We start from the raw sequence: 22,689 nt of genomic DNA, 5'->3' as shown, positions 1-22,689 counted from the left end.
GTCCTCTCACCCCAGGCAACAAGGACAGCATTTCATAATACCACTCTAGTCTATCTTTAGAGAAAGACTGGCTTTCTAAAATCATATGGCAAATATCAAACCTAACCTTGAAATATAAGGTTCTTCTCAATTTTTTTCTCATTGTCACATGCCTGAAAGATTAAACTGATACTTTATGAAAACTTAAGCAGCAGTTATACAGCCAAGAAGTAAAATAAATAAAAACATACTTGGATGTGATATTATCTATTTTGTTAGAAGTGTAATAAAAATACATTATAAGATAGAGAAAAAATGAGTGCATATTTACAAATATGTCCATCTCTGATACTTTAAATTCAGTATCAATTGAAATCTATTTCTTTTGCTTGACCAACCACTAACAGAGAAAACTGTCAGTCTTTTTAATAACATATCCAATGGAGTAGACAAAATAAATGCTGTCTTTGCAAAAGATAAATTCTACACAAAGCATAAACATATAGCACATTCTCAAAGATATTTTACTTTTCTCTTTAAAATGCTCACATCTAAAAAAATCACTTCTAAATGGAACTGTGCATAGTACTGAATTTAAAAAAAAATCTCATTCCAGAAGAGAGGCTAAAAATATATAAATAATTTGTTAGTCAATGTTCTTTCTGACTGCAGGGATGTTATAGATCAGCTGTAAGGGAGTTGTTAAGAAGAACATAAGTAACTTTATCTTCCTCTCACAACTCCCTACTTTCCTGGCTCTATAGGCTAGGAAATAGTGCACATATGTTAAGCAGTCATGCATATAAATGAACCCAATGGAAATTTGGTCCTGTTCTATAACATTGTAAAACACTTCTATAATACTCAGGTAACTATATTTAAACACAGATGTTTGTGGCGGTGAAATACAATTTTATAGCAAAGACTTGAAGACTTAAAGTGTCTTTTTGTTCCTCAACCATTTCAGACATTGCTGCACTTTTACAAAGACTTGATACTTAAAAGTTCATGTTTCCCATAAATGTAAAGCACCATACATAACTTTTTCATCATATGCACATTTTACTAGGGTTGAATATATTACACAAAAAAAGTAAAAAACATATTTCATTTTTCACTGGCCTTTATTACAGTTAATAGCATCCCATACACATAATATTATCTTGCCTCTGAATTCATTGTTAAAAATAAAATCTTTCCATTGACTACCACCTTACTATTTGCATAGCTTTTCTTTATGCAAGAAACCATATTTAGTCAAAACTTCAGGTAAGCATTAGACCACTGTGGAGAATATCAACACTTACTCTGCATGCACATCAACCTACAAATGCAGCTAGCAAATACAGTACCTCATTCTTATCTTCCTGAAGGCCGAATGTACAGATTTCATATAACACTTTAGGGTGTAGAAGAAAATGTACTCCCTGGCAGATTGAAGGCACAGGCTTTGCAATATTATGAATACCTAAACAGTCCTTGAGTAAAAATAAAGTCTGTTAGTTTAAAAATTCAGGAATGTCTCCACTACTACATCTTGTTTTATAGACAGCCCGAAGTTGTCATGCAGTTAAAGACTTTCTCCATGCGCTTTGGAAGACTAGTTCTGAAAGCTAACCATGACAGCCCTGGAAGAAATACAATCTGTTTGGATCACTGACTGAAAACTCCTGCTACTACACAAGGACTAAAAATTAGAAAATCATTTTGGTTTTATTTTGAATAATTCTGAAAATAAATTAGAAAACCCAAGTATGTTATTTGGCATTATATGAAATAAGACAACTTTTGGCATTACATTAAAATAAGAAAAACCTAAAACAGGCTGGTAAAAATCTCACAAAAACAGAAGTGTCATTCACTGGATATATTCTTTTTTTCAGAGACACTAGCTCCAGCATAGTTGTCCATTACTGAATTGTGCTACAAGCACACTAAGTTCAAATTATATCCATTATAGAAAACAAAAATTTCAATCAGGTATTATATCCAAATACAAAAATGATTTTTATTTTGTGAGCCAATATTACTGAATACCTAAAACGACCTGATAAATATGACATTGCCATTCCCAGCATAGAGTGCAGCCATACTTTCAGCAAGTTCATGCTCTTTATCCCTTGGGCTATCATTACAAAAAGCTAAGGCCGCGACAAAATATCCCTATAAAAAAAACCCAAGACACACACAACACCATCCATCCCCCACTAGCCCCCCAAAACATGGAAAAAAACCCAAAGAAAACAAACCAACAAACAACAGAAGGAGTACATAAAAGGATTTACATGTTCTTTACACACAATTTTTAAGTGCAATACCTGAAGTCTAACCAAACCAAGCAGATTTAATACCAAGAATGTAACAGTGAACTGCAAGCCCAGGACTACACTGATTTTTCAGCATATAACATGGTAAACTGAATTTGCATTAGAAATGCTTTTAATGACAAAAACATATAACATGCATTAGTGAGGGCACCACCAAGAGTGTTAATTAAGCATTAATTCAAACCTTAACCACTTCCAAACAGCAGTGATAGGCTTCAGCTTTTATATTCAACAAAGGATGAGACAATAGATGGAGAAGCAACTTCTGACCCTCCGCCTGAAGCAATGAGTTGGCCTTGGCAGACTTCCAGCTAAAATTAAAAATAGTTCATGTCACTAATTTATTTTACATTACCTAGAGATGCCTACAAAAATTTTCTTGTTAAATTTCAGGATAATCTCTGAAAAAATCTTCCTGCAATGGTATACATTCTGAAAAACAGAAAAACGTTCAGAGATCACAACATATTTGCCAAAATCATAGTATCAATCTTTGTGTTTGCATATGTTTAATCTTTTTAACGTGTAGGTAATCAAAGACCATAGTTTTTCAAAATTCTCTCATCAAAATTAAGAGCCTGAAATTTGATGTTCATCTGAAAACATAAAATTCCCTTGAGCTTCAGTAGACATCTTTGATCATATATATGATTATAGAAAAAACCTGCTCTTTTAGAATTTTTTCATTATAGAGGTAAAAGTCCATCTCACTATCATGAAGTGAATTGAATTTCCTACTGCCTGAAACAGTAATCAAACAATAATTAACTCTAAAAGTTAGAACATTGAAGAACATTCTGACATTTCATAATTTAAAATCACTTACTGGACAGCTCTTAAATGCAGTCTCCTTTGAAAAAATTCCCTAAAGCCAAGTTCTGAATCAGTACAAAATTAAATTTTTGTTGTTCAAGAAACAACTTTTTCAGGCACCATAAGGTTACCTATTCTCTAACTAAAGCCATGGAAAAATCTAAAAAGCAATAAAAACATGCTGTTTAATAAAATAGATGCCATATTGTAATAGAAAGCATCTACAATAAAGTAAGTCCTTTACGACTTCTGAAAGTAAAAAAAAAAGAAAGTTATACAAATACACTCAGGGCAAAGGATTTTAAAGAAGTCTGAAAGAAAGCAAAGTGTTTAAGACTGTTTCCTTATAAATCACATAACAACTTTACATACAAAATCATAAAAGCTCATACATAAAATATAACATAAAGTGTTTAGCAACTGAAATTTTCAAGAAATCCACTACAGAATGGCACAAATCAGTTTGAAGAGACTGTTCAATGGCTAAAAGAAAATAATTGTTCATACAGGGAATAAACAGGTTGGGCTCCTGTTTGAGAAACCTTATCCACCAAAAAAATGACCAATTTTATTTTCTCAAGAAGAGTTTTAAATAGTAATGTACTCACATATTTGAGCATATGTGAACGCATTCCTGAAGCAAGGGAAAGTGTAGGTGGAAGGGTAGACTACTCAAGGCCTGATCTGCCAATTCTAGTAACTCAGAAAGATTCTTGTCCCCCTGTGAAGTAAAATGAAGAGAAAGAATGAAACTAGCAAAACCAGTGAAATTAAAAGTATCCAATATTACTGCATAATCTTTCAGAATTTATCATAATTGAATATTAAGTCTTTCACAGAGAAGTTTATAATTAACTAATTCAATACGTTTCAACAAAAAACAATTTAGAACCTATTCCTCAGACCTGAAAGCCCTTGAGCTGCTGAATCCAAATAAACTTCTATTAAACTCAGTAGAAATAATATGTCTAACATTTCACAGCACAAACACTATAACGTTATTCAAATTACTATTTTTTTAATCAATATGCATTTTATGTGAGAAGAGAATAATAAAAGATTCAACTACTAAACTTTTAACGTATCACTACTAAAGAGCAAGTTAGATTTTTTTTTAAATTTAAGTACATATGTCTTTATCATATTTGGTTACCAAATACATTAAACATGAGCCATTTAAATTTGATGGAGTTAACTTTATTGTAAACAGCATTTTATGAGCAAAGTATTACTTCTATAAAGTTCAGAACCTGCCTTGACAAAGGATAGATTAACTCTGATTTAAGACAGCACTATATTTATATTGCTGTATGTTACTCATTTATATTAGTATCAAAGGAACCAGCATTGTGCAAAATTGCTTATCCGTTTGGATAATGGAGAAGAATATTTCAGTACTGTGCTAGAATCTCTTAACTAATAAAGCAGCTGTCTTCATAACAAAGTGAAACACAAATCTCAGCCAGTCCAGTAGTTGGTTATTAAAGCTGTAATTGTCAAAGTACTTGAAATTTAAAATTTTCTGAACAATATATTTAACTCCTGGACAACACACATACACCCACACTATATATTTAAATAAATATTTAAAAAATGGTGTATTATATAAATATATAAGTATGTATTATATATAAAGATATGTATGTATATACAAGTATATGTTTGCATAAATAAGCAGAGTATTTGCTGCTTCTTCCTTCTTTGCCCATAAAAGATCCCATGCCTACTTCCAATCTCCAATTGTTTATTTCTTTGTTTTTACTTCAGATAAGATTTTTCACAAACATCATGACTAATATTAACATCACGACTACATCTGGCATCCTACAGAATACTCATACTTAGGGATCTTCCTCAGCTATGCTACACTACAATTTTTACAACAGAAGAAAGGAAGTGAGGAAAGAACTTTGTCTACAGGAAATATTTTAAATAATAAAGTTTCACACCTCCTTACGCACTTCAACCATAAAGCTACAAGTGCATTCAATCGAATATGCAGCTTCTGAAACTTGTTTATAAATACTGTAGTTCTCAGTACTCATCTGCTCCAGATAGGCTGCAACGGATTCATGAATGCTTGGGTACTCCAAGGAGAAGGACATATCCAGTGAGAGAAGGAATAAAGCATTCAGCAAACTCTTTTGTGTAACTTTACTCGCCTTTGAAAAAGAAAGCAGCTGTCAGAATAACAGCCTGAAAATACAGCAAAACCAACAATAGCATTTGCAGTCATTCAACAGGTACAATTAATATTGCTGCTACTTAAAATTAGAGAAATATATTTCATTAAATGAGTTTCACAGGAATAATTATTTTTTCTTCATTGAAAGCGATAGTTAATTAGATGTCACTCCTAATATCCAACCTGCAACCAGTCACAAAAGTTGTGTATGATCCAGGCACGGCACAAACACTGCTGGCTGGAGTCAATTCACTGTCTGACCACGAGATGGCAGAGAACACATAGACCACAATTATATCTGTATTTAATAAAAAACTGTCTACAATTCCACATGGTCGTATTGCAAACTAAGGACTGGGATTTTTCTTGTTGGTTTGGGTTTTTTCTTTTATTTTTAACTGCAAGTGTACATTCCTTCAACTAAAATTGTTATGTCAAATACAGTAACTTTGTTCCAACTCACTATATACAGAATGGAAACTTTGTGTTAGGTCACAAGAACATAAAAGACAGAAATTATAAAAAGTCATTAGATTAGTATGTCTACACTTATTTTCAGGTACAAGACTTAATATTTGTGACAAAAACCCTGTAACTGAAAATCAGTCTTCTACTCTGATTGAATAACGTCTATGAAAAGCTTCATTCCACTAAAAAGTGGTACAAAAAAATTAAACCCATTCAGGTTTAAACATCTAACACTTTCCACCACATAAAAACTTCATCAGACCTTCCCATCTGAAATAAAGAAAAAAGCACCTCCACCATAAAAAAAAAAAAAAACATCCAACCCCAAGGGCTACAACAGAATTTCTTCTAAAGAGCACTGGAAGCAAAGACCAATTAAAATCACTCTAATTTATGAAATATAATTGCTTACTATATTCCGTCAGATTAAGAGTGATGATTTTAAAATGCTGTGTAGTTCTACTCTTACTTCCATGCACACTATAAACTAGCAGGGGGCAGCAGAGCTTTGCAAACCATACATCATACCAGAAAAAAACACTACTGGAGGAAAAAGAACACTGAATTTCAAAAACTCATTCAAAAACTGGTCAAAAAATGTTTTTTTAAGATTTGTTATCTGCAGAATACACTGGCAACTGAAGAATAGATGACGTTGCTATCTGTGATCATACACCACCTAATGCAAATCAGATTAATTTCTCTGTCCATGGGGCTATTTTCTCAGTATTAATCCCTGAGGAAGGTATCTCTTTCTGCCATCTTAAAATGCAAAACCAAGAGACGATCACTTATAATTAGTGAGGACATACCTTTTCTACAGGGAGAAGTATTTGGAGCAACCTAACAGTGAAGAGTGAAACACTAATAAATGCCATTCTGTGATGCACCAGCATCACCTTGGGCTGTTCTGCACTTATATTGCTTTTGTGATATAATATAGTTTCTCCAAGCAAACCCAGGACCAGAAGCAATTTGTCTTTCTGAAAACAAAATCAGAAATACAATAATTAGAAAAAAATGAAACATCACTGTGTATTTAGTGTTTACACAGCACCTGCAGTATCATTAACACAATTATGCCACATAAGCTAAAATTGCATAAATGGTACAAAATACACAGCATTGTGTTTTTCATCTATGCATTAGTCCTAGACATCAGTCTACTTTCACTCTTAGTTCAGAATACTTTGCTCAGTAACTACCCATTCCTGGTTGCTCCCTCCCCTTTCCTCTCTCATTTTTTTCTCTCCCCCCACCCTCTTAATTTCTGCTCACTACACTTTTGAACTTCTGAAGTTTTACCTATTTTGAAGTTCAGTCTTAATAAGGAAATATTAAGTCCTGGTTTGAACCTGCTAATAAAGCTTTACCTTAAAATTGAAAAAAATAAAAAAAAAAACCCTTTCCAAACCAATTCACAACAACTTTGAAAACATCAAAGAGTTTTTTATCCCTGTTGATTCTCGGAGGAAGCGGCAAAGTTTTTTTCTTCCTCTCTCCTATTTTAAAAAAAATCAATATAACTGTATACCATTACCCACTCTATTTGCAGGGGTTTGTTTGTTAGTAACCTGGAAACAAACATTATCCTACTAATAAAAATCAGTATGGTATACATATTATATATTCTACTGTAGTTTGATAGATTTATAGGCAATGAAATACACTGATTCAGGTAATAAAACAAGTAGACAAAGAGATATTAAGCTTCTGAGATTAAATGTTCTGCAAGAAATCTTCTGCACTGATATGATGTTGATCAATTATAATAGATTTTCACAGAGCAGTATATTAAATTCAAAGAAAAAATTCTCATTTGCTAATAGGTCCTATAAATAATATAAATATTAACATTTATAAAATAGAGACTAGGGAAGCATACAGCAGTATTTTAATTAATTAATAATGCAGCTGTTATTGCTTCATATTCAGTGATATTTTCATGAATTCTAACTCAAGTCAGGTGCATTTAAGACTACATTTAATTCAAGTCTTTAGACAAGTTTCAGTCTGCAGCTCTGGTACATTTGTTACATGCCTGAACCATGCCAGCTTACGCTTCAGCTTTCACTTGTCCTCAAAACAGCAAGTCAGCCGTAATTATTTTATCTGCTATTCACTAATTTTATAATTCCTGTATATAACAACTCCCAACCGTGCTCAGCAATTTAAATTGTTTCATCAACAGCACTTTAATGCTTTGAACCTCTGCTGGGCCAAAAAGGCCTCTCCTTTCTTTCCCAGCTAAGCAACATTGTTGAGAATATCAGAAATTTGGGCAAGGATCTATAGTTCCTGGGTAGGAAATGGATAGCATGTATCTTAGAATTCCAGACTTGGATCTGAACAGTTATCTCCCTAATTTTAAACAGATAGTTTATAAGGAATAAAAAAGGGAAAGTTGTTTTTTACATCAAATTGGTCCCCAACATTTGTAGTCAGTGCTTTTCCCTCAGAGTCCCTTCCCTACATGTGTTTCTCTCAATGGCTGCTTATCTTCTTGAGGTGAAACTCAAAGTATTGTCTGGTAAAAGAACTGACATTTAAAAAAATTGTATCATCAATAGAACTAGCAATAAACTACTCAAAATTTTCAAAAGCACAGCTCAGCAGAAGCTTAGATATATGAATCACTGCAGAAAATGTCAGAAGCTTATAAAAGGAGACAAATATGGCTGATCAAAGTCTGAGGAACCTTACCAATTCCAATGCAAAAAGGCTGTCATCTTCCCAAACATTTTCAGAAATAGCATCACCAATAAGGAACATGTCTTCCACAAGCAATTCAAGAACTTCCATCGTCACTCTCCTACTGCCTACAAACAAAAATGAGAGGATAAATTCAAGTACAGACAAAATAATTTAGTATCATATTCAGAAGACACAAGAGATTATTCCAAATATGAAATTCTGGTATTTTAATTTTCCTATATGCTTCTACAAAACTAATGCTAACTGTCTTAGACCACTAATAGCTCTGAATCACAGAAGACAACATCCAGACAAAATCACGACAGATTAAAGCAATTAGATACTCGGAAAAAAATCTGCATTTCCTTAAAACCTATCGTGAAATTACTTAAGAAAATAATAATGAACTTTACTACAGCTGTAAATATGATTACTGAACTTTTTTAAAGCTCATAATAAAGTCACTGATTTCCCCCATCCAGACAGCTGTGTTAAAATCTTCTGTATATATTATCTATTCCCATTAATCTGCATTTTTGGTAGAGGAGTGCCTTTCTTCACAGATTATTTTGCTTGAGATCTTTTAGAAGACAAGAAGATGAATACCCACTTTATCTACTTGCACAGTTCTCCATAACAGTTGCCCCTTTGCTTTTAGGCTGGTATTTATTCATTTTCATTTCTTCTTCTGAGTGTCTCTTAATAACAAGGCTGATCTTGTTTATTAGTGACTTTTATCCTTGGTAAATGTTAAGCTTGAATATGTGCCCACAAGGAAAGCTGGCCCAAGCTTAGACATGTACAGCCTACATTTACTACAAATATAAGCCTCCACCTAATGTCCCAAGATAATGAGAAAACAGAGGAGTTAAATGGTTTCATGAAGAACAAGGCAGAATATCTGGAGCCAAACCAAATATTTTCAACCTCACACAAGAGAGGATGCCAAAACTGTCTGACATCCTAAGGAACCATACGGTGACAGTTTCCCTTAAATATTCAATGTAGTGCAACTGTTGGCTTATTTTCTTGTTGATGGTAAGTTTCTATTTAAAATCATAGATGGATTTCACACGACACCATTGAATTTTCAATGTATTTTTAACTAAGATAAAAATTCTGCATCCTTCAAAATCCTCAAAACAAAGCCTGTTTAAAAAACATAAAGTTCTACTTGTTCATTACAATGAAACATTAGTTTATTTGTTGCTTTTTCTACCTCTTGTAAATTTTACACACTGCAGAAGTTTTGTTGATATACTTGAGGAAAAAATTTCTATCTCTGTATGTGACTCGATATGGAGTGATAATGTGAGGCTTGAGTGATGTGCTCTGGGTGAGCATATGACAGAAAATGGCACAAGGCCTTTTTGAAAGCTTGCTTTTACCTATCTCACAGAAGTGCTGTTTTCCATTGATTTTAGTCAAAACGTTGCCAATTTAACTTAATAAATGTTTCCATTTTAACAAAACAAACAAAATCCCCCCACCAAACCAAACCCAAAAGAACCCCACACCACTATTGACTTCTGCAATGACTTCACTCACAAGGCAAGTCAGCACAAAGGAAGAAAAATTCCAGTGAACATCTCCACAAGGAATAGAATTTAGGCTTAACTAAAATACACATTATATTGCAAAATAAAAGGCAGCAAATTTTACAATTCCTTTACCCAGTAGTTTAAACGTCTAGAATAAAATCTACACTATACCATATAAGTTGATAATAACATTCATAAAAATGCCTGTTGATTTTACTAAAGATAACAACCCAAAATATAACCACATGAGAAACTGTGCTACTGTCTCACAATATCACACTGTCTCACAGTGTGCCTTCAGATCACAGGCTTTCAGATCAACAGGAACAGGATAAAAATATTAGTTTCCCCGCAATCTGTGTCTCATTACAGCACAGTGGAAGAATGAAAAAATATCACCAAGTAGAGTTTAAAAAGTGTAAAAAACCTGAGGGGAAGATAAACAAAGACAGATAAACTTTACCCGAAAGTGAAACTATTTTAGGTCTATGATAAGATTGAAAGAAAGAATCTTGAAAGGTAGAAAAACTGTCTTTAAACTCTGCAGATTTGAAGTGACAGTTGCCAGAAATGGAAAAGACAGAAAATACATTTTCTGCAGTTTTACATTATAAATAAAAGATGTTAGAAGTCATGAATGTGCTTGTGACTAATTAATATTTAAATATCACTATTCTGAAAGGGAAAAACAGAACTTTAATTCATTTTAGTTGATTTATAGCAAAAAAAAAAAAGAACTGAATAATTTTCATACATATTTCATAGAATTTTTATAAGTTGAAGCCTCTAACTTTTAGTATCTTAGTCATAGATAGTTGCATATTTCCAGCTCCTATATTTGAAAACCTTACCACATTTACCAATACCTGTTTTGAATTACATTACATTTTACAGCTAAATACCATTTTAGACAATCTAGGAGCAAAAAGACTGTCCTCCAAAAGGACTTAGCAATTTAGAACCTCTATAAATTAAAATAAAGATCATAATTGCAATTAGACTATCATTACTTACGTTTCTTAAATAATTTGTTACTGCATTTGTAAGAATAAAAACAAGCCTTTCACCAGAATTTTGGTTTATTATTTCTTGAACCAGAGGAAAAAACTATGCCCAAAGAGATCAGAACACCTTTGCTTAAGAGTGATTATTTTTTCATCTTCCTGAATGACATTTTATCCTGCTACACCATTTTTCCACCACACATTCAGTTCTTGCCACTATCAGTAAAAAGTAACTAAAACTTCTGAAGCAATTCTGAAACACAATCAGAAGACTCAAGCTTTGTGACCTGAACAAAGTCTCTAGAAAAGACCTGTTGCAACTAGCCACAGTACATCAGTTATCAGCTGTGCCTTACGTGTTTGAGGCACTCACCTCACAACACCAACTTCTTAAGAGGTTTGTATTAAGGAAGTGAAAGATATGTTCGTTAAATACTTAACTCAAAACCTTCTCACCTGTTCTCAGAAGAGGTATTGCATTTTCCAAGATGGAAACACAGAACTGAGGGAGGCTAAGCTGCTTCATCTGTAATTCCAAAGTGTCCTCATTATCAATATCTGGTAGGTCAGTGTGTCCTACATCAAACGGGGAATGCAGAGAGATTCTGGAGTTTGCATTTGCTTGAGTACTGTTTCCACTTAAAACAAGCAAACAAAAGTTAAAAAAAAAAAAGAAACATAGTTAACTCTTGCAAAGAGAAAACACATATGTACAGGTTAAAAATAGCATCAAGTAGTTTCATTACTCCTCCTGCCTTAAGCATATCTTTCCTTCCATCCCAATCTTTCTCTGCTATCCACCAGTATTGCAGGAAGAGGGGGATTTTGTTTGGTTGTTTTTTCAAATGTCAGAACTGGTAGCATCACAGGTGAATGCCTAATGTTTTGGCAGTCATCTTCAAATTCCCTTAGCACTGTGTACTGGAAGAAATACACATGCAATGAATACAATATTGCATGAGAAATATTGGTTGATTTAAAACTTTTTTTTGATTAACAAAATCTATCAGTTGCTTGAAGCAAGACCACTTACTAAATCAAATTTCACCCTGAATTATACTTACGATATTAAAACCATTCTATATAGCTAGCCACAAGAATCCTTAGAAGGAAAATTAAGAAGCATGAGCTATGTTTAATCCTTAGGACTACCCTGTCCACTGTAAAACAGAAAATATTCCCTCGTCCAAGAAAGTCTTAAGTGTAATCAAGTATATATTACAAAGTACACAGAGTGCTATTAAAGTCTAGACATTTTTAAATTTTATTAAATTTATTATTATTATTAATATTTATATGTGATTATTAAATATTTTATATGTGATATGTGAATATACTATTAAATATATATGGTTCATATATTATGAACAACACATAGTTCGTAACTGTATTAGTTTTCAATTGTTTTCAATAATAATCTAATTCCACTGTCAGCATTATAATTAATAAAACTCAGAACATATTTTTGAAGTTTTCTTATCCCAAACAGCATTTAGCAATCTTGATTTGCTTCAAAAACCTGTATGACTTATTACTGGGTTTTGTTTGATTCCTTTTTTTATCATTAAACAAGCTGAAGAAACTGAATTGTGGCATGACTGTGTTACATTCTATTGTCTAATTAATGTAAAAGATGTCTGTAAGAAGTTAAATGCTAACTGATTAAGAGGTCAATAGAAAACTACAAGCAAAATAGAAGCAATATGTACTGGGGTTTGGCTGCACTTACCAGAGGGAAAGAAGCAGAGGTATCAATCATAAAAACAATTCAGAAGAGGAAAGGTTAAGTTTCCAGGCAGAATTTGAAACAGACAAACAGATAGATTGAAGAGTCTCAAGATTAAAGAACAAGGAAAAAGAAGAGTTACATATAGAATACCAATAAACAAACTGACATTACAATTATGTAGAAAAAGACAAGGTTCACTAAACGCAAAATCCCCTCTTCCTTATCAAAATCAGCAACGTCAGAGCAGAGCAACACTACTGTTGTTTCCCTCCACTACATCTTCTATTCAACATCATGTTGTTCTTTATGCTACCTCTGGGCTAAATTATATCTTTGTTAGAAATGAGATTCATGGGCAGTGAGCAGGTCTGCTGCAGCACACAGAATGCAGGAAGATAAAAGTGCGCAGTCATGAACAGCTCATAATATGGCCCTATTAGTACTCCCACCTGGTCTCTAGAAGTCTCATCACTGCCCAAACTGGTACTTATTCTTATGCAGCTTTCATTTCTAGACTGACAACCAAGCTATTGCTCTTGCACAATATACACCAGCTGCTATTAAACTGTTAACTGTTCAACTTGGGAAAATGACTGGGTCCTAGAAGGCAAAAAGCCTGGAATTCACTGTCAGTGCCATATTTGTTACATGATAAAAAATTAATACATTAGACTTAAATAAAAACAACTTTATAATATAATGACTGTCAAGATGCATTTACAATTGAACTATTCTCATCACAGTCTATTTGGATACCTAGGAGTTACTCAATCACTATGACCATACATCACAGAGACTCAAAAGAACTGCCAAAAACCACACAGTAAAGATTTACAAGGACTTTTAAAATCCCACATACTAGAAGACATTGGTACTTGAACAGCAGCTTTAAGTCTGCTGTGTCAAGATGAGCAACAAAACCACAAACAAATACTTCTACGTTGTGAGGGTATACAGACAATTTATAATTTCATATAAGAGTCAAATTTTTAGGTGTTATAGAGCTGAAATTTGTTGCCACATTTAACAACAAATTTTAAAGACTTCAATAGAAATCTTTATGCAGCACAGCATGTTTGACAATACTATATACTGTTACCTACAGGATGGCCATTCCACTTAAAAGAACTTACGAGGTCATCTGCTGAAAAAAAGAAATATCCCTGACTTTCCAGCAATAGACTGAATAAACACTTTTCTGTGTCTTACGAATACATGCACAAGCAATAACAATTGATAGGAAGAGATTTTGTTTTAAATGGTGGTTGGGTACAATGTGGCAATGATTTTATGTATTCTGAACACTTTAAGAATGGTTTAATTCATTAACATAGTTCGAATCTTCACAAATTACAAAAAGAGTTGCATCATTCCACACACTGACATGGAGCTGATAATATAATCCTACATCAAAATGTTTTTAACTGAAGTGTAAGTTATTTCCTATTTCATTCACCTAGAAGATACTGCATCCCAATCTTGACCATCTCCTCTAGGACGCTGAACTGTCCGTCCAATTACAAAGGGCCGAGGGCTACTACTTCCAGGTGATGGATTCTGAGAACGAGGAGCACCTCTTGCTTCTTGACAGTAAGATATAGATGAATTCTGAGAAGCTGTACCTTTATGTAACACAAAGAATGTATTTTCTCTTAGTGGAATCCATTTTTCTGAAAGATACTACATAGTGAACAGTAAAAGTAACTAAGGTAGGATATGGGAAACACCATGTAAATACTGATGACCTAGAACAACTTATCACTGGCAAGTAGCAGAGTTTGGAAACCCAATTGCAAGGCAAAAACCATTGGAGATTCCAGATGACTCATAAATCTTGAGTTTTAAAAATAGAAACATAGTGTCTGGGTAAGGCTATTGGACTTGTTGATGTTATAATTGAATTAGTAGCCAATATCATTTATTAAGACATGAAATATAGTGGCAATCTTATGCAGAGAATCAGACTACCAATGCACAGAAACAAAGTTGATTCAATTCAGATAGCAAAATGGAAACAAGAAGACCATTATAACTAATCTACACCACTAAAGCTACAACATTTAAGCATTAAGATCATTGTGAAGCAGCCCTCATAACTGCAAAATTCAAAACAATGATTAAACTATTTTTAGCCATCAGCATTAAAAAAAAAAAAATCACATAGCTCATTAAATTAGTAACTACATTGTTAAGTACTAATAGCTTGAAAACTTTTCTGAAACTTTGCCCGCTTTTATTTTACAGACTTAATTTAGTTCCAGTTAAAAATCCCTCCCCTGCTGACATACAAACAATTGGATACTGGGAGAAGTGATGAATGGGAAATCACAGGAAACTAAAACTGAATAAGTACTTTAAAACAATGCAAGTACTCAAGATTTTTTAATTAACATTAATACTACTGAACACCATCCCTTTAGCAAAACAATTTCACAGGATTACATTTGCTATAAGGTTCTGGTTTTGGTTTTTTTCTGCCATCATTTTAGACAATCTTATCTGTAGTAAAAACAACAGTATCACAAATACATAAAAATACCTACCCTGCTCTGAGGAAGAAAAACTTGGATCTCTATGGAAGTTAAGCCTCCTTCTCAAGAAGATGCAGAGCTGTTGCAAGCATGACACAGACTGCAAAGCCAACTGGTGTCTTCCATCTCCTCCAAAAGCCAGGTTTAGCAGAGATAAAAGGCTCTGCAAAGAAAAAACCACCAAGACCCAAACAATAATCACCTTCATGAACAACCATGCCAGCAAGTCTTACACTAAATATGGTTCAAAAATGTTTCCAAGTGTTCTTCAGAATCACAGCAAAGAATAAATAGGCTCAACTACTGTCTTCTTACTGAATGCAAGACTATTAGGCCTTGAAGGAAGAAGCCAAGTTTCTCAGTAAATTTCTAAAGAAGTCACTGCTTTCATTATGGGAGCCCATTAGTAGGTGTGTCTAAAACAAGGACACAAATTTATCTTATCCAGCAGAAACAAAGTATTACTTCAGAAAACACTTCATTACTGCTTAGCAATATACATTATTACAAGCAAAAAACTTTAAAACCACAATATATAGCCAATGTCCCCTTTCCTATGCACCTGGAGTTAGCATAAAGGTACTTCTGTTTAACTATTTTGTTTAGAAACAAATTGAATTATTTGCATCAATTCATCCTTGGCATAACTTATACCAATAAAAACTTTATGTGAATTCTTGCCTGTACAATCTTTGGTCTTTGAAGGAAGATCTCTGCAGGAAAATCTTGCATAATCACATCCTGAAGAAGCTCACATGTACTCCAAATTAAACTTTGGTTGTTACTTCTCAAAGAGCTACAAGTTCATATTTAAATATGTATTAAAATGAAAAGAAAACCAACCAGTAATTATTAGCCTGAACAAGTCTTTACAAGAAAGTTATAATCACAACACTGAAGAATCTAAAGGAAAAAACCTCTGTAATTCTATTGTCATATCATGTTTTAAGTTGAATTATTCCTTAGCTATGTGAATCCTATATACAGTAAAGAACAAACTCAGTTCCCACATGTAAAATTAGGTTCCAAAAAGAGAAATAACATTATTGATTCTGAATTTGAAATTAAAATAAGAACTACTGGAAATTCCCTGTGAAGCTAGTGATTATCTCATTGTTATACTGCAAGTAATATGACTCATACTAGTAAGAAAGTTTCTTTCATTACTAAGGTTCATGTATAACTTAAAAGCACTTGCATGACGTATGAGGGAAATTCCATAAAGGGAGAAATTTATTAGCTATTCTCTAAGATTAATATATTAGTAAACAATAAGAATCTTTAGGATAGTCTGCTTCAATTTTTAAAATTGTTTTAGAAACCACTGTTTCTGAAACCACTGTAAAATATCAAATATGTCCAGTGTTACAAGTCTGTGTTCTTTTTCTATACTCAGGCATAAAGGAAATTAAATAATAAACAGGTTCTCCAGCTTCAGAGATCTTTCAAAAGGAAAAAACAATCACACAAAAAAACCCTATGCTAGAAATCTATCACAGCTCTGTGACAACTCATAAGGAATCCCAACTACAGAACTTTTTCTTGGGGCATTTCAAACACTTTTTCTAAATTAAAGGAAAAAAAAAAAGTCACTGCAGAAAGACAGTTGGAATGACTCAATGCCTGGATAAGGCCCTGTACCTAAACTTACTGGCCTAAACTTAGTTAAGCTACTACTGACAGTAGGGATTTTCCTACCAACTGCTCATGGGGTAAAGTAAATAATGATTTTATTCCAGCTTGTTCTATTATTAGCTGAATGAAATCTTTGATCCACTTAAGAAATTTAAAACACAGACTGAAGTGTCATGAACAAAAGACCCAAACATACTCTAGTTTAAATACAAGAAATGGAGAGTGACACTGCCCAACTTCAGCCCAGTTTTTACAACCATTTATCAAAAATTAGCTCATTGGGTTATTCACAGGAACAGCCTCATGATGCAGAAGGACAGAAATTTCCAACCACTATTCCCGAGAAATAAAAACTACAAGGAAATTGCAATGTTCTTATTACTGCACCTTTCATTTGATGAAAGAACATGTCTATCTGTTGAAGTCAGAGTTAGCCAAGGAAACGTGGAAAACTTCAAGCATTTCACTGCAAAAAACAGAGCAGAAGTTTTTAAATATATTTTATAGAAATGTTGTATCATATACATCCAAGGCAAAGTAAAAAACTTATAAACAATATACTATCTTACACAGAAATATCTTTTAATAAATACAGAGTCGCACAAACCCAAATGCTTTTAATGAGAGTTTTCAGCAATACCAAAACCTCACTAAGGTCATGCCAAATCCAAATGAAATATGTTTATTGAAGGAAGCTTAAGCAAATAAACACAGCATCAGTGGACGAATACTTAATTTGCCACATCATGCTTTCAATCAAATTATAATTTTGATCTGCTACTAAAGAATATTTCATCCACTAGCATGATCTCTAAAAACGGAAAACTGGCCTCACGGTTTTACTCTTAAAGCAGTAGAAATTCTTGTTCTTACAAAATTATGGCACATAGTAACTTTGTAATGAATATAACTTTAAAGCTATTTTTAACTTAAAAGTTTGTAATAATTATTGTGCAATTCCTAAGATAGCTGATATGCTACTAAAAAACTCAACTGGTGATTTACCTACAGTGACAGCAAAGTCATATTTTAAAATCTAGAACGCAGCATGTATTTCAAATATGACACTCTCCTGTGAACTGCTACTAGTATACTGGTACAGGCAAAGACTTGCCAAAATACTACTGATTTGTGCTTCTCAGTGAAACACTTCATATCATTCGACAAAAAAAATCAAAGCATAATACTGGTTTTCATTTAAATAGAAAGCAAAGATTCCTCGAGCATCTAAACCAGTTTTCTAAAAAGTAGAAAGGTACTCCAGAGTAAGTTTTGTTGAAATAAAAGGTACTTAAACCTTTTAGCCACTTCTGATTATGAAACACGGATCATCCAGAGAACACCAGCAATTTAAATAATTTTTAAAATTGCAGCACTTTCTAATGTACTTTAGATATTCCAGAGCTACACTATTTACTAGAAAAGGGAAATATCTATTAAGATAAATGCCATTTTTATAGACAATTTTATTGTAGCTTCTGTGATAGTGGATTTCACAGAATAACAATAGGAAAAAGAAGAGCCAATTTTGCTATCCACATTTGTAATGGAATTCCATCTAAATTACAACTCTAAGCTCTTTCTGTAATTAACATATTCTTTTACAGCTACACATACCAACTGTTCTTTTGGGAGGTATTTGTAACTGTGGCAGATGACTTCTACTTTGACAAAAATATCCAGTGAATAATTCCTCTTGAGGCAGAACTAAAATAAAAAAAAAGGGGGTAAGTTTAAAAAATGCACACACACAAAAAAGAAAAACTCGATTTATCATCACGCTTTTCATTAACTACCTCCCTTTTGCCCTTGAGTTTTAAATCAGTTTCCTTAATAGATTAAAATAGTCTCAGATGATCAGAATGGAGTAAAGAGACTGTGTTAATGTTTATTTTTTTATAATCATATTCTGCAACCGTAAAGGGCATTTTTTTTCTCCATTTTCTTACACGAGTTTGCATACCATATAAACAATAGCAAAAACAATTACACAAAATATATTGCCTGATGGAGAACTGGCAGCCAAATAAAAGAATAAAAGGTTTTCCTTTAATCTACCTATGTAGTAATAAAATTAACTTTTTAAATTAATTACTTAAAACCTTTTTCTACCAAAACTGCTGTCTTCTTAGGTCACCTGAAAAGTTGCCCTTTGTATATAATACGTATATTGCTGCATGTCATTCATATGCAAACTGTATAAAAATATACACAAGAAATGTTAACACTGAAAGCAATCTCTCCAGACCATAATGTTTGGTTCAAAGGATCAAACTAGATAATGCCAGGTTATCAGTTTACAATTTTTCCCAGTAACTGAAGTTGAAACAGAAAGAAAAATACAACACTCCTGTTAGGAAGCATTAAGATTATTCCATCCACACATGCATACAATTTACAGTATAAATAACTTCAGTAGTTACAATAACTTCTGAGTAGTTTCAGAAAGATATAATTTAAGAATGCACATGTAAAAGATTATTCTTCCCCATACAGTAGAAACATTAAGTAAAAATCTGCCCCTGTGTGGGCATAGGAAGGAAAAAAAAATTTAAAAAATCAATCACCAGGCACATAGTTCTAGTGAACTAAAACTCCAAGCATTAGAGAGGCGTCAGAAACCACCAGAATATTACTTTTATCTCTGTGACTGCACAGTATGAGTGACAGCAGTGTGGTCATTACTACTACATGCACTGTGTAACAGCAGTGTCTTTCCCACAATAAGCAGGGGGATGAAGTAAAGACCTCTATGATAGGTAATTTTCTCCTTCCAACTCTGTTCTAAAATTTTTGAGGAAGAGGAGAACCACATGAGTTAGACTACGTCTAGGAGGAAATGTAAATCATTGTAACAGACAGATAATGAGCTCGGTAACAGACACAAGCAATAGCATTTCACACACAATGTGACACTTTAAAGATAAAGTTTATGTGTTTTTCTATGACAAGTGTTTATCCAATACTAAGTAGATAGTGCCTACAACTACTGTAGTTTTAAAAATCATTCTACCAGGATCAACTACTGTTTTCTTTTTTTTTTCTTTTAAGATTTGAATTGCTTTCCAAGCTAAAGCCTACTATACAAAGAATAGCTGCAAAGCATACTGGCTAAATTACAGACTGATTCTAAGTTGTTACACTTGGTGCCATAAAGCTGTCCTTGGAAGTTATGTCATGCTCTTTGTACATTACAGAAAACAGATATTATACACTGAGGAAATGGATAGGGAATTCCATTACAGGAATGCTACCAGGTGATTTAGCTAAGGTCACACTGTCTCTGGCAGAATCTGATTACTACACACTTCACTGATCTCTCAGGAATAATTCACCTACCATGCCTGAAAACATCAGCTTCTCACAGCCTTTTCATTTACTTTATTTTAATTTAAAATAAATTATAGTTCAAAATATGTAATTTACCTGGTTGATCTACTGAAGGCTGAGCCTGAGCTTGATAACATACTGATAAAGAACTAGAAGGGAGTTCAGAAGGAAGAAAAAACAGTCCATCCACAATCCCATCAATTATGGCCTGCAAGTTTGGATCCACATCAGAGCGAAGCTGAGAGAAGAATTCCACTGCACCAATTCCAATCATTTTCTGGGCAGCAGGTGGATGCTACATTAAGACAAATAAAGGACAAAGTTAGTTTGAAGGGTCTTAAGGTCTCTGGATGGAGGCAGGAGATAGAGCAGCAGGGGGAAGAAGGAAAATAATTGTAATTCTTAAGTTAGATTTTGCCTTTATCGTTTAGACCATTGTGCTGAGGTAGAGTTAATTTTCTTCCCAGTGGCTGGCATGGGGCTGTGTTTCGGATTTGTGCTGAATACATGGTTGATAATATAGAGATGTTTTTGTTACTGCTAAGCAGGGCTCACACAGAACTAAAGGCTTTTCCACTTTCCTGGCAAGAGATCTGGGAGTCCATGAGAGGTTGGGAGGAGACACAGCCAGGACAGGTGACCCCAGCTGCCCAGAGGGATATTCCATATCACAGAATCACAAAAAGGCCTGGGTTGGAAGGGACCTTAAAGATCATCTAGTTCCAATGGCATGCTCAGTCTATAAAGGAGGTGAAATGAGGAGGAAGGGGAGACATTTGGAGTGATGGCATTTTTTTTCTCAAGTCACCATGGGTGACTGAACACCTGCCTGTCCGTGGAAAGTGGTGAATTAATCCCTTGTTTTGCTTTGCTTGTGCACACAGCTTTTACTTTTCCTATGAAACTGCCCTTGCCTCAAACCATGAGTCTTCTCCCTTTTACCACTCCAATTCTCTCCCCAGTCCCACTGGTGGGGGATTGAGCAAGTGGCTGTTGTGGGGCTTGGCTGCTGACTGAGGTTAAACCATGACACCCATCCATCAGTATCAAGGATGGGTTGTTTTTTAACTCTGCATAGCTGCAGTTTAGTGATTAAAACATGAGAATGTAAAAATCTGAGATATCAGAAGGTTCTGTAACATTTTCTCAAATAAGTTATACCAGTGTTCAAATCTTTACTCTTGAGGAACAGTGCAAATGCTTAGCTGCAAATCATGCTCCAAGTTAAAAATGAAGCACTAAACAAGAAACTGAAGAAGCGAGAAACTAAAGCAGAAACTCAGGAAAAAAATATTTTTCTCAGCTATCTCTCTGACCCATTTGAAGTTGCTGAAATTGTTTTAATTTCGGTCTACAAGCAGTGGCTTTATTATTCCTGTCTTTGTAAAACACTCTAAAAATCTCGTTGCATAGAGCTAAAAAATCAAGTAATATCCAGCTTTATTTAGCTTTGGCATTCTAAAGACAGATAGTTTAAAAATAAATGAATGTTAGTATGTCATACCTTGATCAAACTGTTCACAAAATTTAATACTTCCTCTTTTACTGGTACGACTGGGAAATTGAACCACTCCAAAAGGTTACGAAAAAGCGCTTTTTCGTGGACCAGATCAGCATAGGAAATCAAGTTGTGGTCTAATTTAAACAGAATAGTCTTCAGAGATCGCTCTCTTATCTCTGTCAGTTCATGACCTGCCCCAAAAAAAAGATTAAGACACCCATAAAGTTACTTGACATAACTTTTTTTCCTTATTTGGAGAAACAGAATACTGCCAGAGATCTGTGAAAAAAAGCTGGCTTCTGTGCTGCCAGTAGTATGCCTACCGGGAAGACAAATACCATTTCACTCACCAGCAACAACCTAATCAAATGTGTTTGCATGACTATAAAGCGGTGAGACATTATAAGATATACTGATATAATCCGGTGCCAAATGCACCTCTACAGATATAACCTGGTGCCAGAACCTCTTCCAGAGTACGTCGTGGGTACGGAAAGCTGCCTCGGACTCACCAACCGGACAAAAAACTACACAAGTCCACTGAATCGAAAGGCACCGTGTCTGAAGGGGAAGCTTTTGGCACTTCTCAAGGGAAGCATTTCCCCCTAGGGGAGCGCCGCCGCCCCCTCCACGTCTGCAGCGGGGAGGGGAGTGGAAGAGCAGCAGGCAGAGGAGCGGCGAGGGGCGCAGGCCGGGCAGGGGCGGCCGTGTCCCCGCCGAGCCCCGGCGGGCCGCACGCTGCCCCCTGCGCACAGCCCCGCAGGCGGCGGGGCCGGGAGGGAGAGGAGCCATTACCGAGCTTCCTGACGAGCGACGACAGCTCCATCGCGCCGCTCTGCCCGCGCGCATTCAACCGCCGCGCGGACCCGCCGCCCGCCCGGCTGGAGGCGGCCGCAAAGCACCTCGGGAAATGTAGTCCGCCCGCTTCCGCCCCGGGCCCGCCGCCCGGCGC

General features: G+C 34.5%; 1 protein-coding gene across 6 annotated transcripts in view; it reads right to left on the bottom strand.

Annotated features, from left to right (window-relative positions):
• RTTN (rotatin) overlaps positions 1–22,612 on the bottom strand; it is a 79,576-nt gene extending 56,964 nt beyond the window's left edge. For 3 of the 6 annotated variants that reach the window (XM_069004353.1, XM_069004356.1, XM_069004357.1), the window contains exons 1-15: positions 22,533–22,612; positions 21,741–21,928; positions 20,333–20,531; positions 18,524–18,613; positions 17,294–17,372; positions 15,953–16,067; positions 15,284–15,434; positions 14,197–14,362; positions 11,468–11,649; positions 8,476–8,591; positions 6,585–6,755; positions 5,069–5,281; positions 3,728–3,840; positions 2,491–2,617; positions 1,332–1,457 (exon numbers count right to left, since the gene is read on the bottom strand). In XM_069004353.1, coding sequence (XP_068860454.1) covers positions 1,332–1,457; positions 2,491–2,617; positions 3,728–3,840; positions 5,069–5,281; positions 6,585–6,755; positions 8,476–8,591; positions 11,468–11,649; positions 14,197–14,362; positions 15,284–15,434; positions 15,953–16,067; positions 17,294–17,372; positions 18,524–18,613; positions 20,333–20,531; positions 21,741–21,928; positions 22,533–22,563 — 2,067 coding nt within the window. In that variant the 5' untranslated portion in view covers positions 22,564–22,612. Of the gene's footprint in view, positions 1–1,331; positions 1,458–2,490; positions 2,618–3,727; positions 3,841–5,068; positions 5,282–6,584; positions 6,756–8,475; positions 8,592–11,467; positions 11,650–14,196; positions 14,363–15,283; positions 15,435–15,952; positions 16,068–17,293; positions 17,373–18,523; positions 18,614–20,332; positions 20,532–21,740; positions 21,929–22,249; positions 22,320–22,532 lie in introns of those variants that run through there. The other 3 variants (XM_069004355.1, XM_069004358.1, XM_069004359.1) reach the window with 3 other exon arrangements.
• Positions 22,613–22,689: the final 77 nt, after the last annotated feature.

The sequence above is a fragment of the Aphelocoma coerulescens genome, chromosome 2 (genome assembly GCF_041296385.1).
Source record: "Aphelocoma coerulescens isolate FSJ_1873_10779 chromosome 2, UR_Acoe_1.0, whole genome shotgun sequence".
Lineage (NCBI taxonomy): Eukaryota > Metazoa > Chordata > Aves > Passeriformes > Corvidae > Aphelocoma > Aphelocoma coerulescens.
The sequence above is the reverse complement of the archived record's forward strand: the minus strand, read 5'-3'. Positions and strand labels throughout refer to the sequence as shown.